Source organism: Protomyctophum bolini, assembly GCF_963924005.1.
Source record: "Protomyctophum bolini genome assembly, chromosome: 15".
NCBI lineage: Eukaryota > Metazoa > Chordata > Actinopteri > Myctophiformes > Myctophidae > Protomyctophum > Protomyctophum bolini.
Genome location: NC_137876.1, coordinates 3,126,429 through 3,139,341, shown reverse-complemented (window position 1 = coordinate 3,139,341; position 12,913 = coordinate 3,126,429). Strand labels below are relative to the sequence as shown.

Genomic DNA, 12,913 nt, shown 5'->3' with positions numbered 1-12,913 from the left:
TGGAGAACGGGCCATTAATTAGTAATATAGGCCCCCATATGTTTTGTCCTCACTGGCATCGTTTAGTAGTTGTTGGTTCCCCCAATAAGACGAGAACAAAGTATAGTACTTTTCTCTTTACAAGGTTGACGTTAAGACGGGGGCGTGTCGGCATCCACGCTCAAGCGTCTTAACGATGTGTGTTTGAATCTCTGAACTCTCCATCGCAGTGGGTCCTTAAGGTGGGGGAGTTCCGAATGGACCCTCCCTTACCGGTCTGCAACTAAGAGAGCGTAACGGACCCTTATACGGCACAATCTCGAAAAAACAGTTGCAGAACCACTGCTCCAGTGGGTCGCACGCTTCGCGTCACACTTTGTGTCGCACTTTACGTCGGACTTTGCGCTGCACTCCTTTGCTTTGTAAAGAAATCGAGGGCAGAGAATCGGGGTTGGTAAAGTACTTGTTGTGTCACTAAAGCTACATAGCATAGCAACCTCTTCCTATGCCGACTAGTTATCGTTGTAACTCCCTATTATGATCCCTATGATTTTTGTCCCGTGACAAAATCCACACAACTTCTCGCGGCTTAAAAACGGCCATTGTTCCGTTGAGGCGTGAGAGCCGATCTGATCGATTGATGATCAACACCTTCTCAGATGATGATCAACACCTTCTCAGTTGATGATCCACACCTTCTGAGATGATCAACACCTTCTCAGTTGATGATCCACACCTTCTGAGATGATCAACACCCTCTCAGATGATCAACAACTTCTCAGTTGATGATCCACACCTTCTCAGATGATGATCAACACCTTCTCAGATGATCCACACCTTCTCAGATGATGATCAACACCTTCTCAGATGATCAACACCTTCTCAGATGATCCACACCTTCTCAGTTGATGATCAACACCTTCTCAGTTGATGATCAACACCTTCTCAGTTGATGATCAACACCTTCTCAGTTGATGATCAACACCTTCTCAGTTGATGATCAACACCTTCTCAGATGATGATCAACACCTTCTCAGTTGATGATCAACACCTTCTCAGTTGATGATCCACACCTTCTCAGATGATCAACACCTTCTCAGTTGCTGCCAAACCAGTCTTTCTCGAGGGGGGTGTAGTTGTTTCCGCCGTCGTTGCCGTAGAAACTTCCGCCGAAGCCGCGCTTTCCTCCTCCCTGGCCGCCGCCGCCCATGCTTCGCCCGGGAGGCCCGCCTCCTCCGCCGCCGCCTCGGACCCCCTGACCCCCCGGCGCCCCCCCGAAGGCGCCGCCCGGCCCGGCGGCCGCCGACTGGCGGTAGTCCCTGGCTCCGAAGCCGCCCGAGGAGAACCTCTTGGAGCGCCCGCCGCCGCCGCCGGCTCCGCGGTTGCCGCCGCGGTGCTGGTGCTCGTAGGCCTGGCGCTCCAGCCAGGCGGGCACCTCCTGCTTGGCCTCCGTCAGCAGGTCCAGCAGGTCCTTGGTGATGTTGGCGTTCCTGTCGTTGAAGAATGACGTGGCGGCGCCCAGGTTGCCCACGCGGCCCGTGCGCCCGATGCGGTGCACGTACTCCTCGATGTCGCCGGGCAGGTCGTAGTTGATGACGTGCTTGACGTTGGAGATGTCCAGGCCGCGCGCCGCCACGGCCGTGGCCACCAGGATGGGGCAGCGGCCCGTGCGGAACTGGTGCAGCGCGTCCTCGCGGTCCCGCTGGCACCGGTCGCCGTGGATGGAGGTGCAGGCGTAGCCCTCGCGGAACAGGAAGTCCTCCAGCTGGTCGGCCTTGCTCTTGGTCTCCACGAACACCAGGGTGAGCGCGTCGCGCGCCGTGGCGTTCAGCAGGTCGAGCAGGAAGGAGCGCTTGTCCCCCTCCTCCACCCACTCCACCTTCTGCGTGATGTTCTCCGACGTGGAGCCCACGCGCCCCACCGCCAGGAAGATGTAGTCCTCCAGGAAGTCCCGCGCCAGCAGCTGGATCTCCTTGGGGAAGGTGGCGCTGAACATCATGGTCTGGCGCCCGCCGGGGCCGCCACCGCGCGGCATGGCGTCCTGCTCCACGATGCGGCGGATCTGCGGCTCGAAGCCCATGTCCAGCATGCGGTCGGCCTCGTCCAGCACCAGGTAGCGGCAGTGGTCCAGGCCCACGCGGCCGCGCTCCATCATCTCCACCAGGCGGCCCGGCGTGGCCACCAGCAGGTGGCAGCCTTTCTCCAGCTCCTTGATCTGCTGGCCCACGTCCGCGCCGCCGTAGACCACGCGGGGCGCCACGCGCGAGCGGTACGAGAACTTGCGCGCCTCCTCGTGGATCTGCAGCGCCAGCTCGCGCGTGGGCGCCAGCACCAGCGCCACGGGGTACTGCTTCCGCCGCTGACGGCCGCCGCCGCCGTTGTTGTTGTTCTCCTGGCTTCCTCGCCGCGCCGCCTCGCCCGCGCCCTCGCCGAAGATGTGGCTGAGCACGGGCAGCAGGAAGGCGGCCGTCTTGCCCGAGCCCGTCTGCGCGCACGCCATCAGGTCCCGGCGGGCCTTGATGATGGGGATGGCGTGCTTCTGCACGGGCGTGGGCCGCGTGTAGCGCGTCAGCGCGATGTTGTTGGTGAGGATCTCGGAGCCCAGCTCCTGGAAGCTCTCCATGTGCGGCGGGCAGTCGTTGCCCGTGGCGTCCACAGGGATGTCGTCGTACTTCTCGAAGTTGATGCCCGTGCTGCCGCCGGAGAACAGCTCGTGCTCCAGCCGCTCGTTGGGCTGCAGCAGTTTGGACCAGAGGTCGTCGTCGTCGTTTTCTGCCCAGCCGCCGTTTCCTCCTCCTCCTCCTCCTCCTCCGCCGTAGCCCCATCGCTCACCGCCAAACTTCCTTTTTCCCGCCACGCGGTCGCTGGCGAAGGCGGGCCTGTTGCCTCCCCGATCGTTCCCCCGTCCCCGGAAGTCGCCAAAGCTGGCGGCGTCCCTGGCGGCTCCTCCCCCTCCTCCTCCTCCTCCTCCTCCTCCCCCTCCCCCCCAGCCGCCGTTGTTGTTGTCGTAACCTCCGAACCCTCCGTTGTCGCCGTGAGGAGGGCTCGGTCCACGACCTCGGAAGCCTCCGTTACTGACGTCGTGGTTGCCGAATCCGTTATTGTCGTGCCCTCCCCCTCCCCACCCACCGTCGTGCCTGGAAGCCTCCTTGTTCCTGAGGTGGGGGGGGATGTAGCGCCTGCCCGGGCCCCCCGGCCCCCCCGGCCCGGGGCCCCCGGGGCCCAAGGTCAGGTCCCGGGCCCCCAGCTGCTGCTGCTGCTGCTTATCGACCGCGCTCATGACTTTAAACGAGAATCACACCTGTGGGTAAATGAATTACCAACTCTGTTAGCACTCTGAAAAGAGCGTTTTTCTGCGCTGGCGGGACACAGATCTGCCTCTTTATGTAATGTATAACGTAACGTGACTGACGTCATAGTACCAAAGAGAGAAATATCCAGCAGTCCGAAGTCCTTCTGGTACGTTTAATTCATAATAAAGCACACGGACGGGCACGGCCTCGACGCGGATACAATACGTCATCGTACCGAAATCACTAATTACTGACATTTTATCCCATTTTCTTTTGGGAGGGCCCTCCAACGTTATGGCAGCCAACTCTATGGACTTTTAATGTTTGTTTGACCCAAATTGTGATTGGCCAGAATGAGATGATGTAAAGTATGATGATAAGAGCGCCCCTCACTTCACACGGGTGTGATTTCTTTATGCTTTTCACCCCTATCAGTCAGAAGAACTTGACGCCCTTGAGGTCGTCCATGGCGATGAGCTCCGCCTTCCCCTGGGCCTCCAGCGCCTGCAGCGCGCGCAGCAGCGTGCGCTCCTCCAGCCCGTGGAACTCCTCGCCGGCCGTGCGCTCGCCGTGCGCCAGCTCGTACAGCGTGAACACGCCGTCGGCGTGGCCGCCGCGGCACGCCCAGCGGTGCAAGAGCGCCGCCCACTCGGCGGGCCGCCGCCACATGACCAGGCAGCGCGTCTTGTCCCCGCCGCGGGGGTCCAGCCACTCGGCGTGGCCCTGCCGCCGCAGCTCCTCCAGCACGGCGCGCACCGCGTCCGCCGGGAGCCTCCGCTGGATCTTCCTGTTGGCGAACAGCGGCGGCGGCGGCGGCGGCTGCTCCTGGAGGCCCGCCCCCCCTCCTTCATGTTGCTCCAGCAGGTCCAGCGTGTACAGCCGGTGGTGGCGGCAGTAGGACAGCACTAACGAGCACCAGGCGGCCAGCTGCTTGCGGCGGGTGTCGGCGTTGGGCTGCAGCGTGAAGAACGGAGGGAAGCCGTGCTGCCACGGCCACTCGAAGGCCATCGCCTTAGAATCTGGATGGAACTAGTGCTGGTTGTCTAGGCTATAGGACACTAGGCTATGGGACACTAGGCTATGGGACACTAGGCTATGGGACACCGCTGCAGTGTTGTCTAGGCTATATGGGACACCGATTCAAACTTAAACCGGGATGTTTAACGGAGCCACGTGGGAATGGTGGTCTTTGGTAAATCGATGCAATTGGTATCTGGGTTGTAAAGCCAGATCACCTTGCGGTTGGTATGTGTTTGACGTGTTCTTGACCTTGATCTTGGACCCTGTGTCTTGAGTCTTGAGTCTTGTCCTAGGTGCTGGATCCTGGATCCTGTGTCTTGAGTCTTGAGTCTGGTCCTAGGTGCTGGATCCTGGATCCTGGATCCTGTGTCTTGCTTTGTTGGGTGCTGTAGATTCTGAGGCTTTGGGATCGTTGGAGATACCGCGGGAAAGGATTCACCGCTGTGTTGCTCTTAGCTCGTATCTCTCCCTGTCTGTTTCTCTCTCTGTCTCTGTCTCTGTGTACGTCAGCGTGCCTTGGCTTTCTGTTCTGCGTTCTGAGGCTGGTGTCGTTTCTTTTTAATGGTGGGCTCAAGTAGCGAGTTGTTATCGTAATTTAATTCCCCCCACGAAGCGCTTACCCATATATGGAGATCCCCAGAATCCTGTCACCAATAGCATGTCATAGTTGTGAGGTCATGACATACATAGTGTGATGGTATACCCGCTGACAACCACACTATCGCGCACGTTGGGGCTTCGCTAACGGTTTGCGACGGCGAGTGTCGGAGTGACGGGAGAGAGCGGAAGTTAAAGACGATATTATCACGATAACATTTGAGCACAAAGCCGGTCGGAGAACATGGCGGCCGGTCTCCAGCGATGGGTTCGGACGCTGACCAGAGGGAGGAGGGGAGGTTCCGCCGGAATCCCTCCGACGCTAGCGCTGTGCAGCCGAGCCTCCTCCTCCTCCTCCTCCTCCTCCAAGAGGGACACGCTGCCCGGGCCGTACCCTGAAACGCCCGGCGAGCGTGCCGCCGCCGCCAAGAAGTACAACATGGCGCCCGCCGACTACCGGCCCCACCCGGAGCGCGGCGAGGGCCACGGCGACTACCCCGCGCTGCCCGACCGGTCGCAGCACGAGCGCGACCCCTGGTACGCCTGGGACCACCCGGACCTGCGGCGGAACTGGGGCGAGCCGTTGCACTGGGACTTCGACATGTACACGCGGAACCGCGTGGATACGTCCCCCAGCGCCGTGCCCTGGCGCACCGCCTGCGCGCGCCTGCTGGGCTTCCTGGGCGTCATGGCGCTCGGCTTCTACCTGGGCGAGAGGTTCCCGGCGTACCAGGCCGTGGCGCCCAAGCAGTACCCGTACGGCGAGCTGTATCTGGAGAGAGGAGGTGACCCCGAAAAACGCCCTCCTCCCGGCGGCCACGACGACCAGGAGGTCAGACATTATGAAATATAATGAACGTTTGCTTTGTTTACCATTTAATTATTTTTTATTATTTTTCAATCACAGTGTACAGAAAATAAAACTGTGCAGTAACAATTAAAGCAGAAAAAAAGGAAAAACTGAATGCAAAAGTGAACAATAAAGGCGAAAATTTAACAAACATACATAAAACGAAATAGAAATAATAATATAAACAATAAGGCGATTTATTGATGTTCATGTAAATTCAAATGCAGTTCATATAATTGTCTGCTCAGTTTACAACTAGACAGTGCCTCCAGTGTGCGCCTCCTCCCACTTATCCTATTTCAACAAATTAACTTTTGTTTGCTTTTGCAAACACAAACACTGCCCACTACCAACACATTTAGTGAAAACACATTTTCCCACAAACACTGCCCTCAAAAACAGTTTAAAGGGACACTTGCAAAAATATATACGTTAATGACGCTTAGAAGATTTAGAACACTTTGGGGTCTTTATGTGTGTAATATGTGGTTTTAGATATTTTAGATTTTAGCAGGGATCTCTGATGTCATCGACAGTGGGCTCACTTCCTTCCTGGACTACAATTCCCATAATGCTTTGGTGCACTGCTCCTCCGTGTGGATAGGGGGCGGGCTGTCTTACTGAGACATGTAGTCCATGAAGGAAGTGAGCCCAGTTTCGATGACATCAGAGACACTGGGCTCACTGCTAAAAACTAAAATATCTAAAATGACATAAAGACCCCCAGGAAAGTGTTCTAAATCTTCTAAACCACTGGCTACGAAGTACACACACACACACACACACACACAAAACACACGCGCGCGCATAAGCACGCAACGAGGTAAAAACATAGCAGGGGCAGCAAACCACTATAAGAAAAGGGCAGGTTTCGGTTTGGGTCATTTGATAGTGGTTACAGATCATAGCCTGTAAAATAATTTGCTGCTCTGCCATGCTTTCTTTTGACATTTCTGAAGATTACACAGTTGAGTGAACAACGTCATTGCTCATGTTTGTCTGCATTGAGGTGAAGTTGAAGACGGAGTGCCGTGATTTACTTGTACTTTTTTCCGTTTTGTATATGTGTCTATGGACTTTATTCTAATATAACCCCCATGTGTGAATAATCAAATATGTCTTCCCTGTGAATTTTCGGTTTCTTCTGAAAGCCTTTGAGTCAAAAGACCCAATCAAAAATACACATTTTTTTGTGACATCGTAACCCTAACCCCTCCCCCCGTTATCATACAACACACAGCTGTGGGGGCGAGGCTTATGTTCAGGTGGGTGGTGCTCAGGTGAAAGCCAGGTATAGTTAATGAACTGGTGGGTGTGGCCATATAAAAACATAATTTTTACCCCTTATCCACACTTACCAAATTAACAGCTCCTGGCGTAATGTTCCGTCTGATAAGCTTTATTATTGATATCAAACCGGATCGCTGATTTTTTTATTTATTTTTGGCTTGACCTTTCCTTCTTTAGCGATCCTAGACCGGATTGCGCAACCGTGCTCCTCCCTTTTATACAGGCTGACTAAAAAGCTGAATAACTCAAAATCTACAGAGCTCTCCATGGTTTGGATAAAACATCTGATGTTTGGAGGTCTTTGCTGATTATCCGGTGGTCTAGATGGAAACATCGGCGCTTTCTATAGAGCAAGGATGGCTTCATTTTAGCTCGCTTGCATTGCCGCTATTTATTTAGCATTAAAGATGGACGCCCAAACAGGATGCGAGTCCAGCGTGTGCTACATTGAAAACGGCTCGGCAGTCTGCTCTGTGTCCAGCGTAATATGGGTTAACCCATTATGCGCGGGAACCCCTTTTGGTGTTAGCATTACGTTATGCTTTAGCTATTTAAAAATAGCAGATCTACAAGCTCATAGCGTGCCACCGAGTGGCGCGCTACGAGCTTGTAGGTCTGCTATTTTTGAAAAATCGAAGAGCTGACATCTTTTAGAATCTGATCTCAGGTCAGAATGGGTTAATCAGACCAGTGTGTGTCCAGTGGAAACCTCGTATGAATCTGATCTCAGGTCAGAATGGGTTAAGGTGGACCGGTCGGCTCTGTGTCCAGCATAATATGGGTTAAGGTGGACGAGAGACTGGACTCGTCTCGAGTCCGGCCTCAAGTGCACCTTTTCATTTAGTCTTGTCTCGTATCGATCTCGCCCCTTAATTGACTCGGACTTGACTGTCTGGCAACCAAGGACTCGGGACACTTCCCCCAGGAGTTACACGAGTCACTACATGGCAATGAAATGAATGTATAATAAGCATGTTTTGAGGAGTCCAGACAGAGAGACAGCTAGTTATCTTCTAACGGAGTGTAGCTGAGGTGCCTGTGTGTTCTGTACCTACCTAAAGATCACACCCGTATCGTTATACATCATCATACAGCATCTCATGAACAACTGCATGTATGTGATTGGTTAGCCGATTTGTCTACATATGACATACATTTTCACTTCATTGTCAATGGCATTTAATGTTGGTGTTTGCCACACATTGGCATCATATTTGGTGGACATTTGACCTAATTTCTCCTTGCATTGTCAATGGCAATTATTGAGACGTGTGAGGACAAAAGCTGTATATATAAAAAAAATAAACAAGATCTGGTCTCGGCCCCACACACATTCTTTTGAGAACCTCTTGTACATAGTGTCGTTGTAAATCAGTGTCGTACATATTGTGAAGAAAGCCTGGAGACTTGACATCCGGTAATTGGGTCCTTATGATCAAAATAAGAACATAATGGTGTGTAAAAAACGGACATGACCAAGTCATGTCCGTTTTTACAAACGTTTACACATTTGTCCGTGTACGGACATATGGGATAACCCCTGACCCCTGCTCATAGGTTTATAACGGACATATGGGATGACCCCTGACCCCTGCTCATAGGTTTATAACACACGGAATGAGAACCTGAGATCACCTCTACGTGTTGTTCTTGAGCGCTTCGAACCGTCGCGTCAAGTCGTCAAAGTCGATGTCCTCGCTGGTGGAGGACGTGGAGCTGACGCTGTCGGCGGCCATGCCCGCCGGGAGCGTGTCGGGAACCGAGGGCAGCTCGGGCAGACCGCCATCGCCATAGGGGCCGGCGGTGCTCGCCCCAAACGCAGGCCCATATGGGGGCGGACAGCCGGACGCCTGAGGAGTCAGGGCTCCTCCTCCTCCTCCTCCTCGCGCAGAGGGCTGGAAGCCGCCAAAGGTCCCGGCAGGCGGCGGTGCTCCTCCTCGGGGAGCCGGGTAGTTGAACGCTGTCGGTGTCGGCATCAGCATGGCAGCCGGAGTGGTGAAACCTCCTCCTCCTCCACTCTTATGGTCGACATGGAGGGCGCTGCTACCCATGTCGATTAAGTCCTTCACCTCGCTGCAGGTGCAGACCTGCTCGAGCGCAGAGCCGCCACCGCCACCACCGCCAACGCCTGGCCCCAACTCCGCCGCCGTTGAGTCGTCGGGCTCGTACGTCACGTTGTAGTTCTTGGCGATCTCCACCAGGTAGTTCTCCACCAGGACGCGGGGCGGCGCCTCCACACTTAGCTTGCGCATCAGCCGCTCGTTGACCGTCGCGGCGGCGGTGCCGCCACCGCCGGCGGCGAGCTGGGTGTTGGCGCTGCCGGCGCCGCGGCACAGCCGGCCGAACTCGCGGCCGTACTTTGCGCACAGCTGGTCCGACACCACCCGGAGCTCGGCCACCTCGGACTGGAGGCGCGGCGCGGCCCACACCAGCGTGGCCGCGGCCTCGGCGAGGCCCGCGTCCAGCTCCCGCATGGACTGCACCAGGCCGAAGCGCGCCAGCAGCAGCTCGCAGAACAGCTCCAGGATCTCCATGGCCTCCACCACGTAGTCCTCGCGGATGATGTGCTCCACGCGGATGCGCGCGCGCTCGCCCTTGCCCGTCGACAGGTAGTCGGCGATCTCCCGCCGGGACTTCTGCGCCAGCTCCGTCTTCTTCTTCTCCAGCAGCTTGAGGCGGTTGATGACCAGCCGCAGGTTGACGCGGAGACGCTCCGCACGGAAGTCGCCACCCATGACGGTCAGAAACGTTTTTTTGGGGGGGGGGTTTTGCCGGACGTAGGTTAAGATACTTAGTCGTTGGTTCTGGGTGTTTGGGCCGCTAAGGAAGGATGCCTTGTGGGTGGAGGTTGCTTGCTTGCTTATAAACTACTTGATTCCTACTTAGTCGGAAGTAATCCACAGATCGGAATAATCGGAAAACAAACCCCGGTTATCGTGTGGCTGGCTGGCAGCGGGATATCTGCCAGCGATCTGTCTCTGGATTTTCCACTAATAAAGTTTTGCTCTCGTAGGTGGGGATGGGATAGGCTTGAGCGCTCCACACATAAAGACGATATAAACGTTTTAACGGATCCTTCCGTATCTCTCGGGATAAGCGGACCTCACACCGTGGAATGCGGTCTGCTTTTATGTTGAGCTGTCCTCGATGCTTTCATCATCCACTATGGAATCACCTATACGACCAAATATGGATCTTGGACGATCTGGGACGTCGGCCATCCTCTATGACGTATCTACGACGTGTATGCCTCCATTTTTGGGCCAAGGTCTCATCCTGATCAGGACGGAGAACCTCCTTTTGAAAGATGCAGACCTTTGGGCATCCTCGGCTGTTTGTGTCACGCAAGTTTTTGAGAATAACTGCTAAAGCAGGAAAAAGGTTTGCTTATATCGGGTTCCACGGTGTGTCTTTTCAAATGGGGGGTCCGTGGGCCTAATTTGTGTCTATGTGGTGGGGGTCCTCAACATGAGCACGTTTGAACACTGTTTCTCACTTCCGCAAGTCTGGAACTATTCATGTTGGGCATCCCTCTGTCTGCAAAGTGGTCCGCTTGGGGTCAAATAGACCACGAATGGGTCTTTACAAGTGTACAAATGGTCTATAGGGGTCCATTTGGTGTATATTGCGGTCCCAAAGATAGAGATGCTATCAAAGGGGGTCTGTGGTGGCTTATATATATAGGAATGACTAAGATACGTGACCTTCTCCTAAATATTATCGTTTCGCACGGCGTGGGTCCCTACTGGCGTTAATGGTAGCGCTGCTCGCCACCACTCCGGTGGCGTTCACCTGTGAGGCTGCGTTGCGACCGCCGCCCGGTCGCCCCGCGCCCCCAACGAAGGCCAAATCGCCCCGTGGAGCACCTGCCAGGTGTTTGCTGGCGAACGACTGCAAGGTACCCGGCTGGGCGTTGTTGTTGTTCTTGTTGTTACCGCCCGGGTGATTCTGATGAGGCGTGTAGTGGTTTCCTCCGCCGCCGCCGCCGCCCCCCCGCTGGTTCCGGTCCTGCTTCCCGGCGGCCGACTGTTGCTTGTTCTGGTGCTGGTGGTGCTGGTGGTTCTCCTGGTTCTTGTGCAGGTGCTTGTTGTGGTGCTGCTGGCTCTCCTGGGCCAGCAGCTCCGGGTTGGGCTCGCTGAAGTTGGGCTCCTCGGAGAACTCCTTGCAGAACTCGCCGACCTTCCGCAGGTCGCCGCTGCGGCCCGTGTAGAGCGTGAGGCAGCCGCGGTACGGCCCGGCGTAGCCCTGCGTCAGCCGCATGATGTCGCCGGGCCGGATGGGCGCGCCCATCTCGTCCCACAGCGAGATGGCCATGCTGCCGCTCTCGTCGGCCACCTTGAAGCAGCGCACCGTGGCGCCGTCCTTGATCTTGGTCTCGCGCTCGATCTCCAGCACGATGAACTCCACGTTGATCTTCTTGGCGTTGTTCCGCACGTCCTTGATCAGACTCCGCGGCTCCGCCTCGTTGTTCGCGGCGGCGGCGTTCGACATGATCGAGGGTGGCGGTGGCATTGACGGCGAATGGATTATACGAACGGGCGGTAATATGTGGGTTATATATATATGGTTAGTAATAGTATATATGGTAATATGTGGGTTATATATATGGTTAGGCGTTTTATTGTATTTTCTTTAAATGATAGGTTTCGACTCGCGATAATGCCCGCTCCGCTCTGCGTGGCCTGCTTTTAATTTAATGAAATAAAAACGATCTTGATATTTGCATCATCATTATGACGTCCCTATGAGGTCGGCCATGTCCAATTATGGAGTTGTTGAAATTCCTTACTTGTGGATTTCAATAAACACAATAACTATACGCGATACTTCACAAATCATCACGACGTCACAAACGCGTGACCCCACACGTCACGTTTATCGTACATAAAAAAAGCCGCCCGTGACCTTGGAAGGCCAGAGTTTCTTCTTCGCTCAGCGCTAAGAGGTCGAGAGAGAAAGACCCAACGGGATGCGAATCACGTCCTCCGTGTATTATACAGAGGGACCCAACATGGTGATCAAGATTTACTACACGTCGGTCGCCGGCTCCAGGGAGGTCAAGTCGCAGCAGGAGGAGCTGATGCGATTCGTCGAGGGCAAGAACATCGACCACGAGCTCATCGACGTGTCGGTGGACGAGCGGCTGCGCGACCGCATGCGCACCAAGGCGGGGAACCCGCGCGCCGTGCCCCCGCAGCTGTTCAACGGCGACAAGTACCTCGGCAGCTACGACAAGTTCTCGGAGGCCGTGGAGGAGGGCCGCGTCATGCAGTTCCTGAAGCTGGCGTGAGTTTTATGTCCGCATCGGCGGTCGTCCATGCCTCCGTCCGGCCTTGTCTGTGGCAAACGTTTCGATTTTTCCTTTTTTCACGCACCATTATATAGTGCTCTTATTTTTGAGGGGCGCTAGCTATAGCCCCTCCCCACGCCCAGCTTTGTGCGTCTTGTCTGTACATAAGTGATGACTTGATTGGCTGAGCACGGAATGTGATGAAGTATGATGATTAGAGCGCCCCTCACTTCACACGAGTGTGATTATTTTTTATTATAATACCCAATCACTGAATGTCAAGTCTGCAGGTTTTCTTAAGCGTATTATTTATTTATACTATCACACATTATGAGTCCAATCAGTACTATGCTTATCAGACGTTTTATTTGCAAGGACCGACATCACAATGGAGCCTCTCAGAGTAAAGGCCTATTCATAGTCTGGATTTTCGGTGGTGAGGTGACCACCGCTCCGGTGGTGAGGTGACCACCGCTCCGGTGGTGAGGTGACCACCGCTCCGGTGATGAGCTGACCACCGCTCCGGTGGTGAGGTGACCACCGCTCCGGTGGTGAGGTGACCACCGCTCCGGTGGTGAGGTGACCACCGGAGCT

General features: G+C 55.1%; 5 protein-coding genes across 5 annotated transcripts; 2 read left to right on the top strand and 3 right to left on the bottom strand.

The window, feature by feature from the left end:
- Positions 1–1,075: 1,075 nt before the first annotated feature.
- Positions 1,076–3,259, bottom strand: LOC308329212 (ATP-dependent RNA helicase DDX3Y-like; the record flags this gene model as incomplete). The annotated part of the gene is made up of 2 exons (XM_080783416.1): positions 1,076–2,858; positions 3,000–3,259. The coding sequence occupies 2 exons, from the start codon at positions 3,257–3,259 to the stop codon at positions 1,076–1,078; spliced, it is 2,043 nt and encodes a 680-aa protein (XP_080639542.1).
- Positions 3,260–3,707: 448 nt separating this feature from the next.
- LOC308329211 (vacuolar protein-sorting-associated protein 25-like) lies at positions 3,708–4,280 on the bottom strand (the record flags this gene model as incomplete). The annotated part of the gene is made up of 1 exon (XM_080783415.1): positions 3,708–4,280. The coding sequence occupies one exon, from the start codon at positions 4,278–4,280 to the stop codon at positions 3,708–3,710; it is 573 nt and encodes a 190-aa protein (XP_080639541.1).
- Positions 4,281–5,133: 853 nt separating this feature from the next.
- LOC308329210 (NADH dehydrogenase [ubiquinone] 1 beta subcomplex subunit 8, mitochondrial-like) lies at positions 5,134–5,742 on the top strand (the record flags this gene model as incomplete). Its single annotated transcript, XM_080783414.1, has 1 exon — positions 5,134–5,742. The coding sequence occupies one exon, from the start codon at positions 5,134–5,136 to the stop codon at positions 5,740–5,742; it is 609 nt and encodes a 202-aa protein (XP_080639540.1).
- A 2,924-nt stretch (positions 5,743–8,666) lies between these two features.
- LOC308329209 (IST1 homolog) lies at positions 8,667–9,764 on the bottom strand (the record flags this gene model as incomplete). Its single annotated transcript, XM_080783413.1, has 1 exon — positions 8,667–9,764. The coding sequence occupies one exon, from the start codon at positions 9,762–9,764 to the stop codon at positions 8,667–8,669; it is 1,098 nt and encodes a 365-aa protein (XP_080639539.1).
- Positions 9,765–12,040: 2,276 nt separating this feature from the next.
- LOC308329002 (SH3 domain-binding glutamic acid-rich-like protein 3) lies at positions 12,041–12,319 on the top strand (the record flags this gene model as incomplete). Its single annotated transcript, XM_080783149.1, has 1 exon — positions 12,041–12,319. One exon carries the CDS (start codon positions 12,041–12,043, stop codon positions 12,317–12,319), a length of 279 nt encoding a protein of 92 aa, XP_080639275.1.
- Between the last annotated feature and the right edge of the window lie 594 nt (positions 12,320–12,913).